The sequence below is a fragment of the Calliopsis andreniformis genome, chromosome 6, assembly GCF_051401765.1.
Source record: "Calliopsis andreniformis isolate RMS-2024a chromosome 6, iyCalAndr_principal, whole genome shotgun sequence".
Taxonomy (NCBI): domain Eukaryota; kingdom Metazoa; phylum Arthropoda; class Insecta; order Hymenoptera; family Andrenidae; genus Calliopsis; species Calliopsis andreniformis.
The window spans coordinates 12505105-12533054 of record NC_135067.1 but is presented as its reverse complement, the minus strand read 5'-3'; the positions used below and the strand labels follow the sequence as shown (position 1 = coordinate 12533054).

The 27950-nt window shown below is 33.3% G+C and overlaps 3 protein-coding genes across 6 annotated transcripts; 2 read left to right on the top strand and 1 right to left on the bottom strand.

The window, feature by feature from the left end:
• Positions 1 to 479: 479 nt before the first annotated feature.
• LOC143181103 (putative ATP-dependent RNA helicase DHX35) lies at positions 480 to 8645 on the top strand. 2 transcript variants are annotated; one of them, XM_076381332.1, is made up of 12 exons: positions 480 to 772; positions 1002 to 1216; positions 5717 to 5896; positions 5985 to 6125; positions 6484 to 6646; positions 6742 to 6903; positions 6993 to 7139; positions 7236 to 7377; positions 7459 to 7745; positions 7828 to 8133; positions 8221 to 8374; positions 8453 to 8645. In XM_076381332.1, the coding sequence occupies exons 1-12, from the start codon at positions 742 to 744 to the stop codon at positions 8577 to 8579; spliced, it is 2055 nt and encodes a 684-aa protein (XP_076237447.1). In that variant the 5' UTR covers positions 480 to 741; the 3' UTR covers positions 8580 to 8645. The 2 variants fall into 2 exon arrangements, with proteins under 2 accessions (XP_076237447.1, XP_076237448.1); XM_076381333.1 differs by lacking the exons at positions 480 to 772; positions 1002 to 1216 and adding an exon at positions 4023 to 4771 and having other exon boundaries at positions 8453 to 8643.
• Cyst (rho guanine nucleotide exchange factor 18 cysts) lies at positions 3070 to 27494 on the bottom strand. 3 transcript variants are annotated; one of them, XM_076381328.1, is made up of 20 exons: positions 27311 to 27494; positions 26884 to 26980; positions 23349 to 23678; positions 22733 to 23109; positions 22416 to 22565; positions 22135 to 22328; positions 20797 to 20872; positions 20585 to 20714; positions 20310 to 20499; positions 19205 to 19276; positions 17962 to 18012; positions 17334 to 17886; positions 17029 to 17258; positions 16401 to 16945; positions 16114 to 16319; positions 15847 to 16026; positions 15084 to 15790; positions 14498 to 14726; positions 3537 to 3718; positions 3070 to 3365 (listed from the first exon to the last, which is right to left on the bottom strand). In XM_076381328.1, exons 2-19 carry the CDS (start codon positions 26921 to 26923, stop codon positions 3605 to 3607), a joined length of 4374 nt encoding a protein of 1457 aa, XP_076237443.1. In that variant the 5' UTR covers positions 26924 to 26980; positions 27311 to 27494; the 3' UTR covers positions 3070 to 3365; positions 3537 to 3604. The 3 variants fall into 3 exon arrangements, with proteins under 3 accessions (XP_076237443.1, XP_076237444.1, XP_076237445.1); XM_076381329.1 differs by lacking the exon at positions 19205 to 19276; XM_076381330.1 differs by lacking the exons at positions 3070 to 3365; positions 3537 to 3718 and having other exon boundaries at positions 11542 to 14726.
• On the top strand, positions 8759 to 11400 carry LOC143181104 (WD repeat-containing protein 89). The gene is made up of 7 exons (XM_076381334.1): positions 8759 to 9265; positions 9773 to 9999; positions 10068 to 10402; positions 10477 to 10605; positions 10713 to 10807; positions 10885 to 10987; positions 11075 to 11400. Exons 1-7 carry the CDS (start codon positions 9102 to 9104, stop codon positions 11228 to 11230), a joined length of 1209 nt encoding a protein of 402 aa, XP_076237449.1. The 5' UTR covers positions 8759 to 9101; the 3' UTR covers positions 11231 to 11400.
• Positions 27495 to 27950: the final 456 nt, after the last annotated feature.

The following is a 27950-nucleotide window of genomic DNA, read 5'->3' as shown; positions in this document are numbered from 1 at the left end:
TCTTACAATTGTCGTGTAATATTATTTCTTACGTTAATAAATACTACATATAACATAGAAAATTTATATAAAATTATAATGAAACATGTTTTATTAATATGCTAAACTCAGTTTAAGAACATCACGAATGTATTTATGTTAAATTTCTGTTTCATGTACAAATAATAGTTAATAACAAAAATTTTGTACACATTATATAAATTGGAATGAAGAATATTGAAAATTCGTTTTGATTTTTTTAACATTATCCAAAAATTCAATTATACAAAAACTGGCTATTTTAATAATTTCTCTGTAATATAAATATTATGTCTATATTATATACAATAAATGAGACACTAAAGTTTTACAGAAATATATACATATATTTGAGATGTTATTTCAGAAATGTAATATATTTATATTGAAGAAATTTGTTTATGACTATTGTTATATATTTTAAACTTCTAAATATATAATCATGCGATTAAATGTACCGATGTACAAAGGAAAAGAATTAAAAATTGTAATCGTTACGTTTCATAGCACTGTTTAAATAAATGTTTGAAATGCTGATCAGTGTCATCTATTGGAGAAATGGAATGTATACATGAATTCGTGACAGATGCGAAAATGTATGACGACGATGTTCTGTTTATTCTTTGAATTATGTGATTAGTATTTAAGTTTAAACATTAATAATTAAGTGATTCAATTGAAAACTAATTTTATTTGATTGTGGTATTCGTGTAAATATAAAAAATGAGTTCAAAACCAATTTTCTTTAAACCCGGTAAGTGGAATTATTTTATATTTGACTAAACAAACATTCATAAGTTTTAGTAGCATTTTATTCGCATTTAATTACGAATATTAATTGCATATTTATTCCATCATCTGTTTTGTTTTTCTAAGTACAAAGTTAGTGTGTCGTATAACCTATCATATGTGAATTGACTTATATGTAACACGTGTATTATTGCAAACAATACTTTATATAAATTTATTAATTATTGTTGCAGGTGACAGTATGTGGCAGGAGGATAAACCAGATATAGATGCCCACTCGTCCACTCAATTTGTATATAATGCACATCATTCTCTTGCAATTGAGATGCAACGTCAGCGATTGCCAACATTCAAATATAGGAGTCATATTATTTATTTGTTAGAGAAATATCAAACACTAATTTTAATAGGAGAGACTGGATGTGGAAAGAGTACACAATTACCTCAAGTATGTTTTAAATACTTAATGTTTAAATTATTTCTAAACTTATTGACAGTTGCATGTCTATTTATCTGTATTTAGTAATACTGACTAGCAATTAATACTGTATTTAAGAATTCTTCTAAAAGAGTTTGCAATTTTGATATGAACCTTGAATATCTATTCTATAATATTCACTTTTCTTATTTTTTACATTTTTAATTAGAAACTATAAACTAAAGATATAAAGTTCATAATTCTACTTCAGTTCATAAACTGAAAATCTTACAGTTAATCTTCAGGCTGTGAAAATATTAAGTAGTACATAAATTTCAGAGAAACTTTCATGACAAATAACTTTATCGTATGAAGTGCAAGTAGTTCATAATATGTTACAAATGGTAAAGTGCACATATGTATTTTAAAAACAAAAGCTATTTAGGATATAATGAATTCAGAATGTTTTCAAGTTCCTGTTAACTTATTATAGATATGCAAGGCATTGAAATCTAATATATGTATTTTAGCAGTAGTATCTTTCAGTAAATGTACAACATGTATGTGTACTTAAAATACTTTCACAGTTTGTAATCATGATATTACTGTTCTTTGTACACCATCAAATTATCTGTAACATACAATATGTATAATACAGTACATGAATGTAAAGTACAGTATACATAAAGTGTATACGTTTTATTAGCTTCTAAACTAGTAGTTTATTTATTAATTTTTATTTTCATAATGGTAAATATATACATATGTATATGCAATATACACGCATGGGAAGCCGCGTGTAACCGGATTGTTAGTGATTTCTATAGGGCGCACGCGCGCACAGTTTTTGCGAATATAACGTATCGCCATTCTATCGTAGCCGCAAACAAGTTCGGGGGCGAAAACACGTTTCTCTCCTTAAGGTGTAATACATAATAACAAAATTTTACCGTGACCAAAATAAATTGATTCCAAACACAATTTGGTGGACAATCATGTTTCATAGAAGAGGATACCACCATAGAACAATTTTCGCCATCTGCTGTCCTATTACTAAATCTTTAACAGAAATTATGCGACGATAGCATAACTGTAACTAATTGCAAAGTTCCGTTATAATACGAAAGTCCAAGTCTTTTTCATTATGATAAATAAGGAGTGAAGAAGTCAATGAGGAATTTGAGGAATATTACCTGAATGACAAACATAAATGTATGTTTATCAACATATCCTTAAATGTTACCATCAACATATACCGTAAAATCACATGTAACCATGTGGAATTGCGCCACAGCAAGATACTCTTGAATTTCGCGATATTCCTCATTGCAGAGTGAAGATGACAGTTACATCGATATGTTTGAAATTCTATGAAGTAACATAGCAAAAAAGATAGATGATCTATAGTCAAATGGATCACGCGATTAGTTCAAAAGTTGAGCGAATGTATTTGTCGACTGTGATATGCGATCGTATAATTATCGAAATAATGAATATTCAATTATGTCGTTTCAAACTAATGACAAATGAAAGAAGTTCGTTCTTTGATCTTTTTTGGCCTGTGTGCCGTGGACAGGAATACAAACAAGAATCTCAAGAGGATCTGGACAGTGCAGTCATTGCTAAAGGCTGAAGAGAATGTATATTTAAAAAGAAGAATTTATTAATACAGAATAAGTATAGTGTCAAACTATAATAGGAATAAATTTAGAAACATAAAGAAGTGCCAAAGTCCTACACAAAATGTTTGGTATAACAACCTTAGTAAGCAGGTCGTTCCTAGCAATTTTGATAATATTGACACTATACTTCCTTGGAATGGACCTTTTACTTTATTCTAGAATACAAAATTATGATGTGAGACCAATTTCAAATGGTACACGATACTTTTCAATCATACCTTGTGATTTTAATCCGCTATGTACAGTGACTGTGAAAGGATTAATGCTCGATCACCCAAATCATTTTCTTCTGAGTCCTCTTGCAGCTGTTATGGACAATCTATTACAAATAAGCAATTCCTGGACCTGGGTAACGCCAAATGCAATCAGTTGTTTCCATGTGTTAATAGCAGTGGTGGCTGGTAAATGTGTATCCAGTGATTCATTGTCCCATAGACGTTTAGGTGTAATACTCTTTCAAGCAAGGACTTGGTTGGATGATTTAGATGGGCATGTCGCTAGAAAAAGGGCAAACATTGATGGTGAAAGATCAGATGTTGGGTCAACTGGTTATATTGTTGATGGTGTTTGTGATGCTTTGGGTTGTCTTGCTCTAATTATTGGCCTATACCAATTTCTTGCCCGTAATTTAAACAGACGCGGAGGATATGATAAACTGCCTCAATTACCTGTTTCTTCAGTTCTTGAGCCTGGAACCATGACGTCGAAAACTTCAAATGCAGCACTCCGGAATATATTACTTATGACCGTCCATTTGTTCCTGACCAGTGCCGCTTGGAATCGATATATATCTTTGTATCAAGATCTTCTTGAGACTGATTTTAGGACACCAACGATTAGTAGAGAGCATCTGTATGCCAAACAAACAACTATATTCAGAAGCTTGTCATTTTGGATAATAGTTCTTTGCTGGAAATTTATCAATTTTCACGCTGTCATCGATTATTTGCTGCTGGCGATATTTTTCGATAGGATGCGAGAATATATTAAACTTGTAAGATGGTCTTCGTATGTGATCATTTTGCTACTTGTTTATGTGACCGAATTTCACTTTCTACGGGCCTATACTTACGTACAGGGTATACCATCGTTTATTGACGAAGAAGTATCTTCGTCCGATGTTTTCACCCAGGGATGACAGTATGAATCTTGGAAAAACTTAATTTCTATATTTATTAATTACCGGTGATACATAATGACCAGAGAAACACTTGTACACTGAGATCTGCGAAACCATTTGTCTACAAAGAATCGTCTCGATAAAATCTTTTGTATTTTATATTTTTCTGCATGTATTTTCTATAAATAACAGACTGATGTATGAGGAAATGTGTACATTACCCCTTAAATGCTAATTTATTATATTCCACTTTAATTTGGCTTCCAAATTTTTAGCCTTAATGTGATATTTCTATATTAATTTCCTTTTTATTATCTTGCCAAAGTAAAAGCTATCAATACCTGTTAGTAATTAAAATATTAAGTGCTTTGCACTATATCAGTCTTCCTTATTAAGTATTTATATGTTATATTTAATACAGTATAATATAATCTCTTCTCTTAATGTAGTTATAATATACAGGGTGTTTGATAACAGGTGGAAAAAATTTAAGAAATGATTTTACATAATAAAATAAAGTGCAAATTAAGAATAACGAAATTGCGATTGTGACTGCCTTCTTAGTTATTAACTTTTAACAATCTCAAGTACTTTTAATCCCCACTTTTAAAATGTAATAACTAAAAGTCGAAGTTACCACTGCAATTAAATCTTTTCTCATTTGTTTTTGGGGATCCTGTACATAAGCCTGTACATTAGTAAATATTGCAATACTGTATCGTTGATAATAATAATCATTTTCTTCTGAATTCATTTAAGGGGTCGATGTGTAAATTTAACACGGTAAGCGATATATATATATACACATATATATTTAGCAGAAGAATAGTTCACATTGATATTGGATTGATTTTTATTTTCTATCGATAATAGTCAACGATCTCTTGCCTTTACCTGTATATTTTAATTGTGATCTAGAATCGCGAGTTACCTAGTGTAGCACTTGTAAGTTTTATCAAAGTCGTATGGTAGGCATTTAACGTACATAAACCGTTATAACGAGCTTTTGATAAAATCCGATATAAATATGACACTAAACCACGTAAACCAGTAATTTATGTAATATTCTGCCGTTACCGGATTATTCACGCTAAGATTACAGCTAACAGACAGATTTGAAGACGTACAGCGTCAAGTTGAACTTGAAAAATGATGAGTGCATCTAACAGTGTACTAATCAGATTTGTGTGAAATATAATCTTATCAGACATATACCGTTTATATCATTGACCTTGTCCTCATCCACGTAACGGTCGTATATGAAAAACATGTAATGTGTGTAAAAATGTGTAGTTAATTCATTGTCAAATCAAATGTTTTTTAAACAAATCTTTTTATTTATCTTTCATAGTTTACTTAAGTCAGAAAGGAAATGTAATATTAAGCGAAATTGTGTTACGTTAATATATTTTTTAATTTTTAAGAGTATTTAATACGAGTTTTTAATAACTAGTTAAAGTTCTTCACTGGTGTTTGTATCTATTTCTTAAAATGTGTAGATATTTTCAAAAATTTGAATTTTTGAATTTTTCACGCCTAACAGCGGTTATATCCGGTACGGCAGTAAGAATATTTCAAATACATAATTTTGAACTCTGTATCTAATTGAAATTTTCGAAATTTTGAAAAAATTTCATTGTAATTATACAAGTTGTTCTTTATAATTAAATGATCTTTTTTCGTAGTGCTTTATTTGACGAATACTTTTATTTTGTAAAATGATTGCAGTACCTTCTTGAAGCAGGATGGTGCACAGATGGAAAAATGGTCGGCATCACGGAACCAAGAAGGGTTGCAGCCACTTCTTTAGCTAGTCGCGTTGCCGATGAACGCAATTGTATTTTAGGCACAGACGTTGGTTACTCTATACGTTTCGATAACTGTACAGATGGAACGACAAAAATCAAGGTATTCTTTTACATAATGATTTAAATAAACAGAAAAAATGAATTATTTACGATTTAGTATACATGTAACTAATAATCATTATTGACAGTATATGACAGAGGGAATTTTGCTTCGTGAACTAATGGGAGATCCATTGCTGACGAATTACTCTGTCATCGTTATTGACGAAGTACATGAAAGAACTCTTCTTACTGACATCATCATGGGTCTTTTGAAAAAAATTATTCGGGTATGTTGAGTTCTTTAAAATTGTATTAACAGCTTCCCCTCTCACAGCTCACTAATTAATCTTAGAAATGGAGATGAATATGAGAGAGGGGGGTCCTTGAGCCCACAAGTCGAAAGTTGTAAATTTAAGTTATTTCCTTTCTATAACAATTTTCAAAAAACTATTTATTGTATACATGTCTAAATTTAATATTCAAAAGTTCTCACTGATACAATTTTTTCAGAAAGAAATGTGAACATGGGTTTAAACGACCCCTCTCTTTACGCTTCCGCGTAACAGAATAAGACTTAGATGCTCCTAAAGTCAATAAATTGAATGAAATTTTTACATGAAGTATAAATGAATTGCATTATTTCAGAAACGAAGAAGTTTAAAAATTGTTGTGTGTTCCGCTACCGTTGATGCAGAACAACTTCGAGACTTTTTCAATACGAATACAACGAAAGACTCTACGAAAGATACCGCAATAATACTGACTGTTGAGGGTCGACTCTATCCTGTAGACATTTTTTTTGTGAAAGGTATATTCTTTGTATTTTCTGATATATCTCTTAAGGTATATTCTACGTAAAAGTATATATAATAAGTATTAACTGCTACGATACTATTGTTTTAGAGCCAGTAGCAAATTATGTTACGAGCGTTGTAGATACCGCTTTAAAAATCCACGAAACCGAAGAACCTGGCGATATTTTAGCTTTCCTCACGGGTTTGGACGAAGTGGATCAAGCAGTTTCTCTTTTATCAGAACATTCCAAGCTTATAAAAGAAGGCAAACGTACGTAGGATCTAAAACGACATTCAGCGTTACATAACTGCTTAAGATAGACATACAGATTTCGTTTATTTTTCGTCGTTCTTTTTCAGTGAAACTTTTACCCTTGGCTATGTACGGGTCCCTTCCAAACTCAGAACAACTTAAAGTATTTTGGAGGGCTGCCAAAGACACCCGTAAAGTCATCGTTGCGACAAACATAGCAGAAACATCGATCACTATTCCGAACATCGTTTATGGTAGAAATATAAAGTACCTGTGATATGTAGTAATATTTTACTATTGAAAAATACAGTATTAATGAAGATTTATTTTTATTTACTTTGTATATATAGTAATTGATTGCGGTTTTGTGAAAATCCCCTGGTTCGAGGCAGAAACTCAGACGAACTCTCTTGTAATTGTTCCCGTATCGAAAGCTTCAGCTGATCAACGAGCTGGTCGAGCAGGTCGCGTTCGATCAGGGAAAGCATATAGGTAAATAACTGAAAAAGTTGACTAAAAATCGATTTTTTCATATGCTCATATTTTCTAATTTCCATTCATTTTCTTTTGTAGACTATACACAGAGGAAGCGTATTCTGAGCTGTTCGACGCAATGCCACCAGAAATGCAGCGTTCGGATTTAGCACCAGCTATTTTACAATTAAAAGCATTAGGAATCGATAACGTATTAAGATTCAACTTTCCTTCCGCCCCGCCGAGCAAAAATCTTCTCACAGGGCTAGAGTTACTCTATGCATTGGGTGCAATAGATAGTAATGGAGAATTAACGACACCATTAGGCATGACAATGGCGGAGATGCCCTTGGAGCCAGTTTTAGCGAAGTGTCTCATAGTCTCAGGTAAAATTTTGTATAGCATTGTATCTAAATCTGTTTTTAATTTGTACCGAATGATTTGCTAAAGAAATCGTTTTGTGTGCAGGCGAGATGGGATGCTCAGAAGAATTGTCAACGATTTTGGCTATGCTTCAAGTTCAAAACGTTTTTATACGACCAGCTGGTGGTCAAGCTATTATAAAGGCGAGAGTGGCACATAGAAAGTTCGAAGTCGAAGAAGGAGATTTGTTAACGTTGCTTAATGTGTACACTGCTTATGAGAAAAATAAAGTATCTAGTTGGTGTCAAAAACATTTCCTTAATTACAAAGCGTTGCGTAGAGCTACGGAAATTCGAACCCAGATGCACTCTATGATGAAGAGATTAGATATACCACTGGTTTCCTGTAATGGTAAATTAGAACAAATATATCATTACATGTATATTCTGAATCACAAACAAATCTTAAAATATGACGATCTCTCTTTGATTCTTCTAGGGAACGTTCCACAACTTTTAAAATGCCTAACTGCTGGCCTTTTCCCGAAAGCAGCATATTTACATTACACGGGCGTGTATAAAACAGTGCGCGGTAATCGGGATTTGTACATACATCCTAACAGTTGTTTATATACACTTCAACAACCCCAATGGTTTGTATATAATATTCTAAATTGGTCAAATAATATAAACCTTATGGATTATACTAAATTATATATTATTTTTTTAAGGTTACTCTTCTGCGAAGTTCTACAGACAAATAAAACATACATGAAAGACATAACTGTGACGAATCCAGAATGGTTATTAGAAGAGGCTCCTCATTTCTATGAAAAAACATCTATAGACCCTGTTTAATACAACTTTTGTAAATAATAATAATGATATAAAAAAAGAGACGTCTTTCTTTACTTTTTGATTTAAAGATATCTTTTTTTTAAATTATAGATGTATATAACGTAACATTTGTTATATTTTTCTAATTTTACAATTAAATATTGTTAAATTTTATACTACCACCTATCGATAAAGTAGTACAGTGTTTCTACCTGAATTAGCAACTGAGCAAATATCATAAGACCGCTGCGTTTTGGTCATACCGACCGCATCAATATTGGAAAAAAAATCGCGTCTTAAATCCCTGTAGCGAACACTGTATATTATAACCTTGTAAAACTTGCAATAAGTATAATAAAAACACTTGTGGAATAGGTTACTGTATCGGAAGGGAAATATAAAATAAAAAAAGGTCAACGATTCAGATTCACAGCGAAGTGACAAATATTTTAGATTTAGTTAGACGTATGGCTGCATTCCGGACGTGATATTAACCTTAGTTCTGTGGATAAATATCTGCTCGAAATCTTAAGAACGAGCAGTATGGCTAAAATAGTCGAATCCTTAAAGAGATTGAGCGTCGAGCATGGTACGCGGAAAAGCGATGACAATCGGACTGTCAAGAGAAAAAGCGAATTAATGTCATCAATAGAGGAGGCAGTGTCCCTCGATCATAATTACATCCTCGCTATCTGTGGAACACAAAGGCAAATATTGCATTTATTTATGCACAGCACTCTACGTCATTCTGTAAAATGAGAATATAGTATTCCTTAATCGTTATTATTTAAGTCTTCTAAACATTTTTGTAAGCTATACAGTGCTAAGTAATTTTCCCTCCATTTCATTTAAATCGTGTTTTTTGATTATTACACTGAATAATTTATCCATGAAAACTTTTTTGATACACTATTTAATGTGTAAATTGATGTATCAAATTGTTTCCATTTCATAATTTTTAAGGAAAATATTAATTGTCAAGTTTGTCATATAAAAATCAATATTTTATGTTTTCTTGTAAAAGTTGAGTGAAATATTTTCGATTTTCTATATTTTTTGCTTTTATTTTCGAATTTAATGTATTTTACTAAGTTTCATATTCATAATTTATCATATTAATTTTATTACTTAGTTTAGATTTGAAATGAATTGTTTCATACTTTTAACCACCTATAGATTTTTAAAATGATTTATGAATGAATATTTTTGTATAGTGAACCAGAATTCAGAATTGGTACAGCTTTATCTGATCAAACATGTGTGATATATTCTGTTGGAGAAACTTTAAGTCGGACCATTACATTAAGTCACAATCAAGCTCCTATTGTTGGCATTAGGTTTAGCCCAAATTCTAGAAATATTTTATACACAGCAATGAACAATGGACAAATCACGGCACGAGATTTACGTGCTAAAGGGAAAGTTGTTGCAGAATTTAAGGGTAGATATTCATAGAAGTCATGAAATTAGTGTAACACAAGATTTCTGATGTGTATTTGTTATTTCTAGATAGTACAGAAGATGGAAAAATGAAACCTCTATCCAGTTTCGATGTAAGTTGCGATGAAAGACTTGTAGCAGGTGGTACAGAGCACATTGGGGGAGATGCATTTATCTTATTTTGGGATACAAGACATACTAATTCAAAATTGGATAATAAAAGTAATCTTCTTGGTGGGTATTGGGAATCTCACATGGAAGATGTCACTTCTTTGGCATTTCATACTAGTAAACAGGATGTCTTAGCATCTGGTAGTACAGATGGATTGATTAATGTCTTCGATCTTACACAGTCATCAGAAGATTCTGCATTAACATACTCTTTGAATACTGAATCATCTGTGGTGAGATGAACTTTATTTAATTATCTGTTATAAAGAGTATGTTTATCCTATTAAATATGCTTTTCAAATAAAAGGATAGGATAGGCTGGCTGAATGATGATAATCTTTGGTGTACAACTCATACTCATTCACTACAACTTTGGGATTGTGATGGAGCAACTCCATATGTTAAATTTGAACGGAGCAGTTTAGCAGTTTCTCAGGTTATTATTTATTTAATTATATTACTTCAAAATTTTAGTAATATTTTCTGTTTAAATGCACGTATATAAAAGTTATATTTAAATTTTGTATAATTTATTATTTTTAGAATGATGATCCAGACAACTGTTACATAGTTAGGTTCCACGTTTCAAATGCACTTGAGCAGCCATTCCTTCTAGCGGGTTCTAGCAATGTTAAAGGGTAAATTAAGAAGATAGAGTAATATTAAATACATTACTACAGATATTACATGGGATATTTTTCTTAAAATGTTTCAGAGAAAATTTAAGGTGTTTAAATGTTATAAATGATCGATTAGAAGTAAGCCACAATTTGGTGGGAAATAAGCAAATCGTGCGCGACAGTTGGCTACACGAAAAGGTATAATCGTCTACTATTATATAGATTTGGTCTAAATTGAATCATTTGTTCTGTATACGAATGATAATGTTCTAATATTGCTTATAGAGTGGTTCCTTAATAACGGTTGGTGAAGGTGGGCTTATAAATATCTGGAGGCAAACAGAAGCATCGTCTATACAACAGAACTCTAGCCACAAATTGGTGGCCAAAATTGGTTCTGGTAAAGGGCGCGATCGTCACCACAGGACCAAGCCATATTGAAACGAAAGTGATAGGATAAAAATTTGTAAATGCGAAGACAGTTTTTGTAAGTAAATATAATAAACAGAAGAGAAATATCATGTAACATTAACATAATCGTACATTTCCCTCATGTTCTTTATTACAATAATGGTTGTATGTACATTTATAATAAATAGATATTATTTCTTTATGCGGCTAATGATTTAACAGTGATTCACGTATCAATCAAAAAATGCAGCAAAACGTGTATATAAATGCTAAGGAATGTAAATCACATATCAGTGTGTGTTCATGTGTATATATAATGTATATATATACGTATAGAATTGATAGAGGAAGAAAAAACATTGTATATATTTGTTTACTCTTGCCAAGTAACAGATCAACTTCGAGGAATCGCCGATAAAAATAGGAGATTATAAGTTGCATTTGTCATTAAATATGCTTATTTAGCACAGTTGTGAATAAAGTAGTGATCTTGATAAAATAATCAAGCAAATAACGTAATAATAACAGTTAATATTAGCGCATGACCGATATATTAACGGTTCTTAGATTAAAATTGTTCAACTCTCGGGAGAATTAATGCTGATGTATTGAGAGTGGACGCGTTTCAAAATAAATACACGCATCCACTTATTTAGATATTATAATTTTTACATTAACATTTTCAAAGACGATCGCAGTAGCGAGTATCACAATGATAACAGTAGATATAGTTTTAGAGTAAAATGGTAGGTACAGAGTAAACGTACAAAAATACTTCCCATGAGCATATCAGGGACGTAAAGATTCACTAAAACGTGGAAAACCGCGTTGCTAATAATTCTTTATATCCTTTTTTTTTTTTATTTAACTTATGCTGTCAGGTGACATCAAACATCCTTGGATGCCACGAGACGCACCTAGGCCGCCGCACTACTCCTTAGTTGTTATTCCCAATTTGATTCTTCGCGTTACCCTGAAGATGGTGTGCGACTTCATTGCACAAGGAAAATATTTAATAACAACGAACTGTTAATTGTATCGAGCTACGTTTGACATAGTGGAACATTGTTAATATATGTAAAGAATACATTTCTTTTTAAATATGTATAATATTTATGTAATGCATATTTAAATATTCTATCTGGAATGATTTTTTTGTAATTACATTTCTCTGTTAAAATTCACTTTTTCTCGCATATGTTTCATTGTCTTCCTTACACTGAGCATTATGACATTAAGAACAGTTCAATAATGAATATTAAGTGTTCTTGAAATGAAGTCGAACACTCATCCGTGAAGGCTATTAAACGGGTTAATACAATATCATTTACGAGCTGATAACATGCTCGGCATTTTAGTAATAGACTTGTAAGAACTTTGTTATTTATGTTTTCTTTTCTTTCCCCTCGTACTTTACATCTTATGGAAATACTTTTAAGAGCTATTGTCACCACGATTGATTGAGACAAGTTGATAGTGTAACTTATGCTTCCTTACGTAGATAAATTAATTAGTCACATGTTTTATCATCGTGCCTCGACGACGCTGTTTTCTTTTTATTCGACCATATTGCACGCTACAGCATCTTGTGAGGCAAACATGCGATATTTATATTTATATATTATATATGCGTATCAAAACAAAATTGATTTTACAATGAAAATTTACATATCCTAGAGTCACATCTCTGTCATAATTTTCTTCTTTTTGCCATTCTGATGTGACCACAATTTTAAATACAATTTCTCGTCTTAACAATTAATGAACGAAGTAATAGAATCAACAGTTTAAACGTGCAGTATGATCATACTTTGCATAATACTTTCTCTGAAACAGGTTCCATTTCCAGTTTCACAAAATACTTTGAAAAGTTTCTTGTCAGGAAAAGCCTCGCATATAAACGAAATATTTCAAACGAACGAGAGTCATCGCTAATCTTACATAATGCAATAAATAAAATATGTAACTTGTAGATAATCAAAAAGGAAAAGAAATATACGAAGTAACAATAATGGCAGTGAAAAATCTCGAAGTAAAATATTGAATATAAAAAAGAAAAACCTTACTCGGTCTACCGCTTCATAAAACAACTTCCAACTTTAATTAAAACAATTTCTTTTCATCGATGGAATGATACGAAATGATACTGAGAAATTAACGACTTCGGTCTGGTGGCTTGGCACACGTAGTAGCGATTCATTATTGTTAATAATAGATCTTACCCGTCGTTTTAGCACGTATTAAAATACTTTTAAAGTTACATGGTATAAGAATAGCTACCGCGGTCACTCACGCATTCATACACAGACACGCGTACACATTTACAACTGCATACGTATACATACACTCCTGGTAAAGCAAAGTTAGTGCACGTGTACGTCATTCACATTAGCTTCATTCATATGCACGCATATATACTTCCACACGTCTCGTCGTTCCTCGCATACGTACACATAACGCCATACATATGTCATGAAAAAGTATGTATACACATTCATGTATATGCGCTCCTAATATATAACGTTATTCCTCTATCTTGCATTTTCAGCAAGCAGCAACAGATTTGCTTAAAAGATTCGTCTAAAATCATGTTTCTAAAATTGTCAGTCGGCTTAATAACATAACGAGCAAGGATTCAACAAGATCGGCTGCTCTGCTTTTTCACTGAGCCGGCTTTTTTGATACATTTTTTTTTTAATTCTCGAACATTTCTGAGCACTAATCGTTTTATATAATTTTTTCTTATTTCTCCACATACTTTATACTTATTTCTCTGTTCATCGTGAGATTTTGCATAAAAATTATATTATTGCCTTCAATAGCAGTTGAAAAGTAACCGTCATCCTTTTCATCGAGAATAATGTATACACTTCTATTGACATTTACGCCATCACGTTATGGACACGTTAAATGCATTGCTTATGTACTATGTTGCATTTTAATATACAATAGAAGTAAAATTATTATCAAAGAGGGAAGAGAGAAAGGGGGAGAAAAATGAGTGGAAGAGAAATGAATGAAAATGAGAGAAATGGAAAGACGAGGGTAGGTAGGAATGTTTATAAACAGAAAAGGAGCAAGAAGTGTTATAAAAATGAGGAGTTAAAAAACGATAACTCAGTGTTACCGAGAAAATGTTGAAAGTCAAAATGACTTCACGCGACTTCTAGGTTGAGCATCTTTCGATTGGTTTCGCGAAGGAGTTAGTGTAGAAGTCGGAGTTGCCTCACTCGTGGTCGGGCGAGAGGATCGAGAGTGCTTTCGGCGAAAACGAAAGAGTCGTCAGAAAAAAATTACCTCTTCTTCCAAAGGTTGTTGCTGTTCGGTTCGTTGGTGTTGTTGCTGGTGAGAATACTCTGGAGGAGATCGTGTAACTCGAAGCGAACGATTCGAGGAGTGAGTTTGACTCGTACTGGCGTGATTATTGCCTAATTCTGGCGAAGAGTACGTAGAACCAGTCACGATTGCTGGGCTACTTCCGGTCCGCGAATGTCGATCAGGACTATTGTTATTTGTGCCTCCACTCCTGTTAATTAAAGGTTAGTTAGAATCCTAGTATTCTACACTATTAACCCATTTGCATCGCGATTCTTATTGCATGACCTGGCCCTTATCACCGACAACAGTTTGTTTCCGTGCCTACACGTGGATTATTCAGCGTTTAGTAATACAAACCACACATGCAAATGGGTTAAAAAAGTCCTGTCTTTAATTCATCTTGGGCAAGACTGAGACGAAAATGAGCCCATGTTGGCTAAGAGAGGTTATATCCGTAGAATGTAATTATATCTCAAATTGTTGCGTTTTCAATACTTTTGAGAAATAATCGTACATGTATAGTAGCATATACATTTAAATCAAATACATTGTATATTATTTATACCTAGCGTTATTGTTGCTTCCACTAGCAAGCTTCAAAGGCAACTGTTGCTTAACTGGAAGATTGCTCTGTACTTTTTGCTGATTGGTGGCGCTAATCAAATTTAATGGTATTCGTTTGGTATCCGGTTGTGATTTTCGTGTTTGCACTGTGTCAGTTCCTTGTGACATATGGGATAAGTGAATAGTAGCGGAACCAGGCGTAGATCCTGCAACTAATGTCACTCCTTGCCGCTCTAACGCTTCGAGACGCCGATACAATTGGTCTCGTTGCTGAGTTACGTCTCGCTGTTCTGCCACCAATTGTTCTCGTTGTCTTGCCAATTCGGCTCGTTCTTCTTCAATTTGTTTTTGTTCTTGCTGAGACGCGGCTCGAAAGGCTGCCTTCTCCCGGCTCAATTGATCTTGCAGATTACGTAACTCTTCCAACTGACGATTTGGATTAGGTCTATTATTTGATTTACCCATGCTTCCTTCTTTGCACGCTGCTAATTGTGCCTGCAGACTATCGATTGTCGTCATCTGATTGCTAATTATACAGAGCAGAGTATAAACGTGATGAGACAAACGAATCGCTGCCCACTGTTGATCTTTGTTAGTTTCGGAATCCTGGCTGTCCTTTTCATCGGAACTCTCTTTCATAAATTCGCCGACTTTTGGAAGAGAAATCACGGAATGAATCGTAGTGGAATCTCGTAATGGATATTTTTCCTGAAAAGAAGCCAATTAGTATTTCAGTTTTAGGTACTGATTAATTAAATATTTACCTTGTTGTGATCAAAACCCGCGAATGTCTCAGCTCTTCGAGGAACACAAAGAGCAGCTGAAACGTAGGCCTCACTGTGTCGTTCTCCTGCAGAACTTAAACTTCTGGAAAGAGTAGCACCACCAGCACTAAAGGATAACGAACTAGCGAGCCTTGTTGCTTCTTGAACAGCCACAACCACCTAAAAAATAGATTTACTTCCTTATTTCTATTTTACTTGCAGAGTTACAATTTAATGAAATTTATGATAATAAAAAAGAATCGTAACCTCCTGCCACAATTGAGTAGTATCGGTTCCTTCATTGTGAACCAGTCTAGTATAATCTGGAATTTCTTTGTCAACCTTTTCTATTCTTTCATTGTCGCTATTTTCATTTCCGCACCAAATATTTGCTGTGTGCAGAAGTTGCATTTGTAGATTGATTTTTTCTTCAAGTAACAGAGCCTGCTCAGCATCTTTCTTTCGTAGCTCACCTAATTAATATAATACAAAACAATAATTATAATGTATTATGTATTAAACTACATTTTATAATAATTAGGTATTGTACGTACCAACTATTTTTAGGATATGTGATTCCTTAGTTTTAACTAAACGTTGCCTTTCTTCAACAGAAAGCAATGATATAGAACTCGAACGTGTATCTCTTAATTCGTTATTACTATTATTTTCAGATAATATGTCAGTTTCATTTTCAGGTTCTTGTGGACAAGCTTCGACTGCCGCTCTAATTGCTTGAATCCACAACTGTTTATCTTTGGGCTTCTGAACCTTCAGTTCGAACATTTCAGGCTCTGCTGGATTGCTACTTATCAAATAGATTCCTCTAGATTCTTGTCCCGCTTTTTCTCGTACGAGCAACTTCTGAAGCGACACTATACCAGCCTTATTGTCAGGCACAAAGAATGCATATTTTTGATCTCTCTCAGCCAAGAAAAATAATATGTCAGAAAGAACAACCACTACAATGGCAGTCATTTTTCCACGACCTTGCATTAGATACGCAGTACCCTCGAATTTCAAAATTCTATTAAACGCCATGATATCTGATTTTTTGAATTTAGTACCACGGTATGTTGCGAATGATTTTGCATCGATTCTAAACAAATAATAAAAAGATCAAATTAACATTAATTGTTGAGAATTGAAAGATATTTGAAGAAAAATATGCGATATTCTTACTTGTTGTAAATTTCTAATTTTCTATCTTCTCGTTCCTTATCAGCTACACATGCATCTACATCTGCTAAAATTTCTTTAACAAGACCCAAAGCTTTACGTAAATCTTCGCCTTCTTCTTGCGTATTACCCGTTTTTATAAGCGGCTCGACTAACAACGGATACTTTGTTAATCGTTGAGTAACAAATAGAATGCATTCAGGGATTCCTTTTTTCTTTAGCAAAGGATGTGACTGTAAAAATATCGATCGTACATTCGTTTCTATATCGTCAAGTAAAAAATAAAGCTAAAACTATGCTATAGTTACCTGACACTGACGCACGAACCGTGCAAATCGAGGATCATGACGTAAGTAATACTTGTAAGCTTCAACGGCGTCTCTGTGACGACTACAGAATTCTCCATAGGCACTCTTCATACGTTGCGCGTTTTCGCCAGAGAATTGATCAACAAGTATATCAGCAATTGTAGGAACAACAGGGTTCGCGTTTTGACGCTTGCGTAACTTTTGGAGAAACCTTAGATGAATATCGATGAGGTCCCGTAATCTGGGGAACATGCGTTCCAGATCTGGTTGACCCAAACGAAAGTGACGTCGGAGGCCTTCCGCGAAAATTCGTTCCATACCAAGAAGCACTAAACAATGATGCTTTTCGGTGAGAACGAATTCGTAAATGTGTTCTTGTCTTTTTACTTTCCGTTCGCAATTATCGGCAAGTCGTAATGCAATGTTATGGCCAATAGCAGCACTCCAGGAGTCGAGTTCTTCTTTAGCTAGACCTAATTCAGGATCCAGACCCTCCAGATCACCCACTGTAAACTGGTGAGTATCATCTCCAAAGTCGTATTCTTCCCATCCACTGAAAATTAATTAGCCATTTTATTATAGCAAGCGAAAGCGTTTAATTGAAAAATGTGAGCTAAGAAATACAGACCTAGATATATCACGATGCTGATCCCCATCCTTTTCTTCATTTATTGTTTGACTGAAAGAAAAACGTAATTGTGTTAAAATGTGATTTTGAAACAAAAAAAATTATGCTCTGTTAAAATTTATAGTCTTAAAACTGATTTTACCTTTGGTGTTTTAATGTATTGTTTATTTAAATTATAACATACCACAATGCAACGTACACATTACTTGCATAAATATGACAGACTGGCATTCTTATTATTTTAGTATTACCTTGTATGTAAGTGTAATCTGCAAAGTAGCATCTAAGTTTTGCTTTGTGAATATACATGTATGAAGTACATAGATATGTGAATGTAACTTTTGATTTCCTATTAGTAAGCTACATATGAAAGAAGAAAATGTTAAGTATTACAGTTTTTTGTAACTGTTTCATTGAAATGTATAATGATGCCAGTGACATGAATTGAGAACAAATAAATTTACAAATTTACAAAGTAAACAGGAGAATCATTGATGACAAATGAATGATCGAAAGAGTTAGTTATATTTAGATCGGGTAGGGAATATCCTAAAAACAAAATTCTGAATTATTTATTCCTACTCCCACACTATTTTTCAGCGATAAAATATTTACAAAGTCCTCACACCTTATAACAAAACATGATCCGAATATCCTTACATAATATCCTTACATAAGTATTTCTCCCAACCCGACCTAAAATTGTATCATATTCTCACAAAATAATATATTACAAGAATGAAAAAAGTTGAATACGAGTTCAGAAATACATTCAAATATATGGAGGAGGCTGTAAACAATGCTATAAACTTTTAATACGAAGATACAGTCAGAAAGGGGAATAATGGAGAAGTCACCAGTAATGGAGAAAAACAATGCAGAAATTACTGCATATTGGATTCATGTCTGATATCTGATGAATAAGTCGTTTGATGGCCAATGATCTTATAGTCTGTAATTTTCATGTGAAGTTATAACGAGGTGTATACATAAAATATATCATTAAGTAAACACAAATTATATAGAAGCAAGCATATCAGAAGCATAGGCAGGGGCAAGGTGATGTCTCTTCCAATGTAACACAAAGAGGCAATTAAATTGCCTTTTGAACAATGTGTGCGAGAAAAGAATTGAGGAACGATAGACGCGGGTCATCCTACTGCTGTGTAGGATTAATACACGAACAGAAACGTACGAACGCTTCGACAGAATAGGAGGAACACATCAGATATCTGAGACTTACTTGACTCCAAGTTTAGTAGCAACTCGCCGCCAAGGGCTGTAGCTTGCCACGGTTTTCTTGCTGTTAATTTCCCTTTAATCGTCGAACAATCGATCGGTTTGTCGTAGTTGCACGAGAGGGAATGCACGGGGGAAGGAAAAAGCACACACTGCATTAGGGCAACTTCATTTTGCCTTTTGTTTCCCCTCCTTCTTCATTTTTCTTATTCTATCACCTTTTTCAACTTTTACGTATCAATTTATAATGCACACCTCCTTATATGTAAATATCTTATTTTGTTATAATGATTATAGTGTCATAATATAATATGTCACGTTTTAAACAAGACTTATGTGTGTTTTCATATTATTAATAGTTTATAATAGTTTCTGTTTTCTGTTAGTATCATGACTGTAGTTTAAGTAAAATTGTTATTGTATATCAATTGTATAATTGTTACTTGAATGTTTGAAGAAGTTTGGGCGTGATATTTTGTATGTCAATTAACATGTACATATATGCAAAAGTTTTCATTAATCGATGTTAGAGTCGCGAGGATAAACACGCTGAAGCTTGCCATACTATTGGCTAAATTGCAAAATTAATCAGAAATAATAAGCTTCTGAGCCAGCCAAAGCTTCTGAATAATAAGCAGATACAATACCCCTTCTAACTATTTGTCCTTCATACTATGTGTGGAAGTTCAAATAAAGTTTTATACAGTAAAACATGAAATGCAATCACCTTAATTGATAAATATGTGTAAATATTGTCAAGTTAAATTCGTCATCAATAATTGGCTATATCATATTATCTATATTGTATCGTATTACCAGTGATCAAATAATGACATGATTTGACAAAGGTCAGTTAGTTTTATCGTATGAGATATTTTTATAAGTATCTAATGTAAGTAGAGAAAAGAAAAAGAAGTCCAAATTTTTTGTTGAGCGCAAATATGTGTACGCATTTTCTAACTTGTACAGTACTTGTATTGCAAATAAGAGGAGTCTATTACGAACTCCACGTATAGGCCTAGCCATGCCAATTGCGTGCGAATCTTAAACCACAAATACGTAGATCCAATGCAGGAAATTCATAAATATTTATAGCAAAAGTAATTTACCTTCCACTCCCAGATGTTGGTAAAGGTAACGATGCGGTAGAACCTCTCTTAACGTTACAGCTACTTGAAATTGTGGATATGTTTGATGCAGGTTTGGTGGCAGCTTTGCTAGATTGATGTTTCGACTTAATACACTCTAGCACTAGTTGATCCTTACAGCCTTGACTTTGATGTACAGATACCCCACAATCTGATTTAACGTAAAGTATCATATTTTCAATTAGTTTATGAGACATATACATACAAACATAAGTAATATAAAAATTCCTTCTTACTGTCACAATGTAGAAGTGGCTTATTTGTTGATTGTTTCATACAAACATCACATATTAAACTTCCCTGAGATCCTGCCATTATTGTCGCCCATAAATGCTGTTGTAGACTAGTTTTCTTACCACTCTTATCCTGTAATTTTATTATAACTTTTTAACTATTTATTTCATATTTAATTTTGTACTTATTATACACACTGCAATCATTAATCTACCTTTTTCTTACGGAAGAAAATGGAACCTCGTTTTCTTCTGGTTTTCTCTGAATGTTGATCATCATATACTGCCCCGCTGAAAATTGAAAACTGTTTGTTTAAAATATAGTTGAAAACATCAAAATGTAGAACGTAAAAATGATCACAGTAGTAAAAGTCTACAAGCATTGCCATGGTGTATTCACAAAAAGTGATCAAAGTACGAAGAAATGTAACTAAATACATACATCACTCAGCGTTTCAGAGAGAAGCATAATACGCATAGAATTTGAATAATACCATTATTACTATTATTATATGTGCATAATAGAAGAAGATTTTTAGTGAGTAAGCCTATACAAACCAGTCACTTTCCTTTGTATGTTGTTTTAGCAGAATATTATATGTACTGCATATAAGAAAAAAATTGAAGATATGGACTACTTACTCAGTCAATAATTCATCAAGGGATATCGGAGCATTTGGCGTGCCTTCTCTATCTTCATGGAATTCATGGCTATGTGATGTATGAAGATCCTCGGTTTCAGTCTCGCTTCCACTACCCTTTTCATTTCTTTCGTGACGGCTGTACCATGCAGGATGGTAGGAAATTGTCAAGTACAAACACAAAGTATGCTACTATTGTGTAAAAGATATTGCAAATCAGATATTCTCGTGTGGTCTACCACCGAGATGTAAAAGCGCCGTAAGAATATAAGAACGTATGTTAATTAGAATATAGAGAAAATCACGTAGATGAATAGAAAAGTTTAGATACCAATTTAGACAGGAATAAAAATTGTACTGTAAAACAGATTTAATATGAAATACAAATATCTTTAAGAATTTAAGATTGTAAAATTGTAAATATAAAATAACATTTTAATTTTTATGAAATTACATTTCAGTTCTGATAGATCTAATATTAATTAATCTTAAATACCATAATAAATAGTGCAACCATGCTTAAATACTTTTATCTACATGATACAGATTAATGCAAGCATTCTTAGATGTAGGCAATTTTAAAACTTATTTTGAATGTATTAATCATGCATTATGTTTCTCAGATTGAATTAAAAAAATTAAAGTTTAAATACAGTATATACATAAATATGTGCATAATTTTGTATACTACTCATAGAATGCTGTGATATAAAGATCGTATGCTAGATCATGAAAGCTACAATTATAAACATTATAAGATTCACATAATTTATATTCAGAATTTTGAATAGAAAATTTACTTATTTATTATTTAAAATTTCGTATAATAAATAGTTATTTAAAATCGTTAAACATATTTCCTAGCGATTATTGATCTAGCTTTACGATCTAAAAATATTTTGTGTAACTTACGCTGCAAGTGACGGTGCTGTCCTAGTCACAGACTCTGCTAAATGAGCATTAACTTGAGGTGTAACAATTGATGGCGTTGAAATAGATTTTTGAAGAGGTAACCGAGAGCCTGTAACACCAGGCATCAAACCACTACTTTCTGCTAATCTTTGACTACCTTTAAATCGTTTTGGAACTATCTTCTGATCTTCACTCTGTTAAAGAAAATTTTTGAATGTATTTCATTAAAACGATAACATACAAGGTCCATCTACATATTTCTGAAGCATCCTTATAATTACCTGTACAAGATCAGCTTCATTAAGAGAATGAGTACTTGCTTGTGATCTACAAGTACGATTGCTAACGCCTACGGGTCTCGTACAAGACTTTCCATATAATTCTATTTCCATTTCACTGTCTAGGCTACTTAAACTAATACTGCGTTGTCGCTGAAATTGTAACAAATAAACATTGAATATAATAGGAAAGAACGAAAAATAAATTAAATCTTGAATAAAGCAAAGTGAAAAAAGCAATAAAGCAGTCATATTCATGCTACAAATATACAATGAAAATGCATCTTCGAAAAAAAAAAAATGTATCAGACAATATTAACCATATTTTGTGCTTGCAGGTGATTTTGCCCAGAATATCTGCGACGCCCACATCGAGTATCTTCCAAGTCAGTCCAGCTGCGTCTCCTGTCTATACCTTGTGCATTCTGTGAACGAGAACCTACTGATGGAAAATGCGTAGGGGAGCTATTGGTAGAGCAATTAGCGAGGAGATCTGGATCAGATCCTGTATCATTATTACTCGAACGTTGAGCGATCTCGGGCAAAATTAAAGGACACAAAGAAGGACACGATGAAGTTAACCGTTGAGGTACATCATTCTGGGATGTGCGATGATTGAATCCCCAGTTGCTTAGCGTCAGATCTCTCATACGCTGAATGCAATCATGGATTTCATGCAAATGTTGCAAGTTGTCCTCTGCAAGGAGGTGAACCAATTGTTAGCCACAGAAGCACACAAATTTCTTTTACATCGACTCGTGTCGAGTTTAATACACTATAAGTAGACTGTGGATATTTAGGCAGCTAAAACTATGCAGGATATAAATGTATGTATATTATCTATAGCTAATATTGTACATAACTTTATCTGCATAAATATTCACACTCCAATTATAACACATGGTGTTACATAAATAAAGAATTGAAAAGATTTACCCAAAACAGGGTAGTTCTTGGCGAGACCAGGAGAATGAGGCGTAACACTAATAATCGGTACCAAGGGATTAGGCTGAGTTTGAATATTAGAGCCAAGCACGAGCAGCGAATGCTGCTGCTGCTGTTCATCAGTCCCTTCAGACATTGTGATAGCTGTTTTCTCTGTATTGTCTTTGGTGTAGCCAGATTCAGTGATTATATTCCCACGTAGATTCAATGCGCCAAGATCTCCATTAATGATAGGTATACGATCGCAGTCTGAATGCGATGATCCCAAATAATCTGTTATTACATCTTCTTCGCTATCCTCCCCACTATTTGGACACTCATCTATAAATAGATTACAAACAGGTTTAATTATTGATTGCAACTACATAACACACATACAAGTATTAAATGAAAAGTAATGCTTTTGATTTTGTAATTTCTACAAGAAGCAATGTATTTTAATGAATAAAACATGGAAAAAATGCCTGGAACTTATTGGTTTAGTTGTCATGTTTACTTTTGTATATGGTCACTTTTTTTGCCATAATCTTTTTCAATAAAGGACAAGTTTTTAGAAACTATTACAAAAGAACTGATTATTTTATACTTTTAGCCATTTTTACATAGTCCTTCCCAAGTCATTATTAGCACTTCTTTAATTTAAGAAGAAGATAGAAAACACTTTGAAATCAATGGAGACTTGGAAAGGACTGTAAAGAAATAGATGAAAGTACAAAATACTCAATTTTTTCATGACACTTCAAAAACTTGTCCACCATTAGGAGAGATGTATGGCAAAGAGAGATGACTATGTAAAGAAATAAATATGACAAATAAAACAATAAATTTCAAGCATTATTTCTGTATTTCATTGAGATACCTTGATTTCTGTAGAAGTTATAAAATCGGAGACATTACTTTTCATTCAATCCTCGCATAACAGAACTCAATTATTCATAATCCCAGAACGTTCAGTGGTCAGTTTGAACGATGAACAAAGATGAAAGACTGTGTTACAAAATAAATTGTCGAAACGATGGAACGTGTAGTTAAATGTTCCACGAAGACAAGTGCCGCGTGCAACAAGGTATGCCGTACTTCGCGAACGAACTGCATAGAGATACGAGAAAACCGATATCCAAATGTCCTCGCGCTTATTGACTGCAGAGGGAACAAATAGGACCTGCTCCCAACAATCGCAGCAGCCTCCCGCTCTCGTGTCATAGTAATGTATAAAGGCATATTCAATGAAAATCAGGTCAATTTGTTCTATACCACGTATCTGCATATTCCATACCATTGCGAATTCACGAGCGTCAGCGCGGAAGAAATTTTTCTCTCGGTCTCGCTATCATCGCGAAGAGGAAGCGAATTTCGAAAACGATCACTTCATCTCGCCGCGTTAATATCGGTCAGGGGTAATCCAAGGTCGCCTATCAGATGTCATGAATTCTGGTGTAAGGATGTTCAGCTAAATCGGTCTAACGTCGGCCAAGAACAAATTCAATTTTTAATCTTATCACTTTGGTCGATCGTAAGATTCCTCTTCTACGTTCAGTTGACTAATAATCGCGTTTGGCACAGGGAAACGATGTCACGCGCCGATAGATTGTCATCGATGAAACACCACAGATTCAATGGTCGCTCCTGATGAAGATGTCCCGACAACGAACATACTTTATTTTACCTACACGTTGCTTCGACAAGCTGCTTATTGCCATCCTCGTATCAGAAATGAGCAGACGTGTTCGAATCGTAGCAAGTACTTTTCTGGGAAGCAAGGGGTAGACACACTGTTGCTTTTCCCCGTAGCTCCCGAGCGCGAATTGATCCGTTAGTCCGCGCGTGCCACTCCACCTCCATGCACCCCCGATCCTTAACCGACCTCCAACCTTCAATTTAATACCTTTACTACCGTCCTTTTTGATAAATTCGGAAATCTTCTTCCTCTTTCTCCTCCTCCCAATTAGCTGCCCCCTTCGATAAATTCATGAATTTTAATCGAATCATTTTTCAGTTTAAATTCAAGCTGCACTATCACGGAATTCTAATTTACCGCTTGCTCGATGCTTAAATAATTTTGAATTTCTTACCCTAGCGTATTTGAATTTTATTCAAAGTTCTCGTGAAAATAATCTTACATCTCTTTTGTATATTTCATGTTAGAAATTTTAACATCAAGTTCTATAATATTGCAAAAGCATTTTTAAAATTTTATTGAAAATAGTATACTGTAAAAAATGTGATTTTCAAGGGTTTATATTTCAATTTTTAGATTTGATTATTCTAATAATTTCAGTTTTTATTGTAATAGAAAATTACACATATTAGTCCTCTACTGTTACCACTTTCGATATTTTAGAATATTGAGAGAATATCTAATTTTAGAAAAAGAGATGCTTCTTTTTTTATTAGTTTTACATCTATATTGGCATTGCATCAGCTGAAGCAGAAATTAAAGATGCAATCTCAATATACATTCCCCGCCCACAACAGATGGAAATTCATTTTCTTGGAAAAGAAATGAGGTTTTATGTTAGGAAGATGTTAGGATTGAAATACAAACTAAAGAGGGTTGGAGAGTTAACATTGAGTATAGTTCAAATTTTGTCTTGACTGTAACTCAAGAATAAAAAAAGAGTAAGTTATTGAAAAAACTATTTACAGGTGATACAGCATTTATTCTACTTATGAGTACAGAGGATAATGAGAAATTAGCAGTTTTACAGTGAACAATAGTAATTCCACTATATAAAGAAGTATGAGATTGAGCAACAAGATTACAAGATGTCTATGTTACAAAACTAATTCTACTTATAGCATTAGTATCACTAATGTGTCCCTAATATGTCACTAATATGTCAAAGTATTAACATATATAGTTGAAGTCATAGATTTTCACTTGTAATCCACAGACATTTTTATTTTCATTCACGAATAACTATACTACTATAATCAATACCATTTAGAAAATTTTACACATAAATATGATAGTACATGAAATATTTGAATTCAGTGTAATCTATGCTAAACATTATTAATTGTTACTTTATTTTTGTATTAGTTTCAACTATATGCACCATTGCATAATATGTATAAAAGAAAAGAAAGTCAGTTGGTGCAGTATCATAAAAAGTTTATTGATTCTTTGGATATACAAGTGAACCCATGTTTATAGATTCAAACAATGTTAATAATAATCTATTAATAATATATAGTGAAGTTACGAACTGTTTTCACATGATACTTTATTAAACCATCATATATTTCCAAAAATTATATACATTAATATTAATTTCCAGCATAATTTTATATTGCATGAATATTTCTTTGATGAACTTTTATTTATTTCTAATAACTTTACTTAATAGAACTTTATGTAAATTAGAATCTAACATAAATGAAACGGATAGGATATCAACTCTAAAATATTCCACGCATCTTACTTTCTCAATATTATGTTCAGAAAAAGTTGTTAGCAAATCTCTATAATATTACAGACAAGAAGTCACTTAAGTTCTCTTTGTATGCGTTAGTAGCAACTTACCAGACGAAAACGGAGCCAGTATTTCCTGCCGTTTCTCCATCTTTTTCCCTTTAATTCCAACGGTTGGACGAATGTTGAATTTTTCCAAAAGCAGGAACTAAAATATTCGTGAGCATTGTAAATAACGTTAAACCGAGCTCACTTCGTTTCGTGCAGGCATTTCACGAGAGCTTCGATACTGGGCGAACTTAAAATGCAGGAAAGTTGGCTCGAGGACTCGCGAGCGAAAAGGGTGTAACGCGGATACGATATTCAAAATATGCTGTTGCAAGGGAAAACATTGGTCACGCGTGCAGTATTTCACACTTCGATCAGGGCAACGTATACACTTTGTTGCCAGAGGAAGCCGTATTGACAGGTGAACACTCGACTCGATTGTTTCTCACTCGATGGAACGGTATTACTCGAGGTCGAAGGGAATACGTACCTAAAGCGTAATAATTTCTATCAATCCATGAATATTACACGCGATATGTTCTATCGAATCCCTTCATAAGGAAACGTAAATGTTGCATCTACCAATCTGTATCATACAGTCAAGGCACGTCAACCATTTTGTACTAGCCGAAGTATAGACAGTAAGAAATCGTAGAGATGTGGTAACGCTTGAATCGCTTGGTGGGAATAACAGTATACCATCGGGCGGGTACTTGAAATCTTTTGGATGCACGCATGTGCATTTAAGAATGGACTTACTTTAGAAATAGAGAGGAAGTTGAATGATCGACATTAATATTTCTATGGCGTGAAATGTGCTGTTTTTTGTTTTATTTCATATTTTTTGGTGCACTTTAATATCGTTGAGAACGCTTCATTCATATTCTTCGTATGACAGTTTATTCTATACCACTGTAGAAATGGCGCTGGTGGAGAAGCTGTTCTTTCCTTTAGAAATTACTACTATTGACCTCTTGAGGCTGAATATGAAAGCGAGGCACATGTTGCTCTATCGATCAATTTCATAAAAAAGTTTATTTTTTATTTATTTTAAGATTCAACGTTGAATTGAGAATTTAATATTATTTTTTATATGATTTTAAGAAGTTTGGGTAATGGTTGGGTCTATG

Coding starts and splice junctions, on each gene's coding strand:
- LOC143181103 (XM_076381332.1), top strand. CDS start 742: ATGAGTTCAAAACCAATTTTCTTTAAACCCG. Junction 6,126..6,483: donor TTTTGAAAAAAATTATTCGG/GTATGTTGAGTT, acceptor GCATTATTTCAG/AAACGAAGAAGTTTAAAAAT. Junction 6,647..6,741: donor AGACATTTTTTTTGTGAAAG/GTATATTCTTTG, acceptor CTATTGTTTTAG/AGCCAGTAGCAAATTATGTT.
- LOC143181104 (XM_076381334.1), top strand. CDS start 9,102: ATGGCTAAAATAGTCGAATCCTTAAAGAGATTGAGCGTCGAGCATGGT. Junction 10,403..10,476: donor TGAATACTGAATCATCTGTG/GTGAGATGAACT, acceptor TTCAAATAAAAG/GATAGGATAGGCTGGCTGAA. Junction 10,606..10,712: donor GCAGTTTAGCAGTTTCTCAG/GTTATTATTTAT, acceptor TATTATTTTTAG/AATGATGATCCAGACAACTG.
- Cyst (XM_076381328.1), bottom strand. CDS start 26,923: ATGGAGAAACGGCAGGAAATACTGGCTCCGTTTTCGTCTG. Junction 16,320..16,400: donor ACATATCCTAAAAATAGTTG/GTACGTACAATA, acceptor TATATTAATTAG/GTGAGCTACGAAAGAAAGAT. Junction 15,791..15,846: donor CGGGTTTTGATCACAACAAG/GTAAATATTTAA, acceptor GCTTCTTTTCAG/GAAAAATATCCATTACGAGA.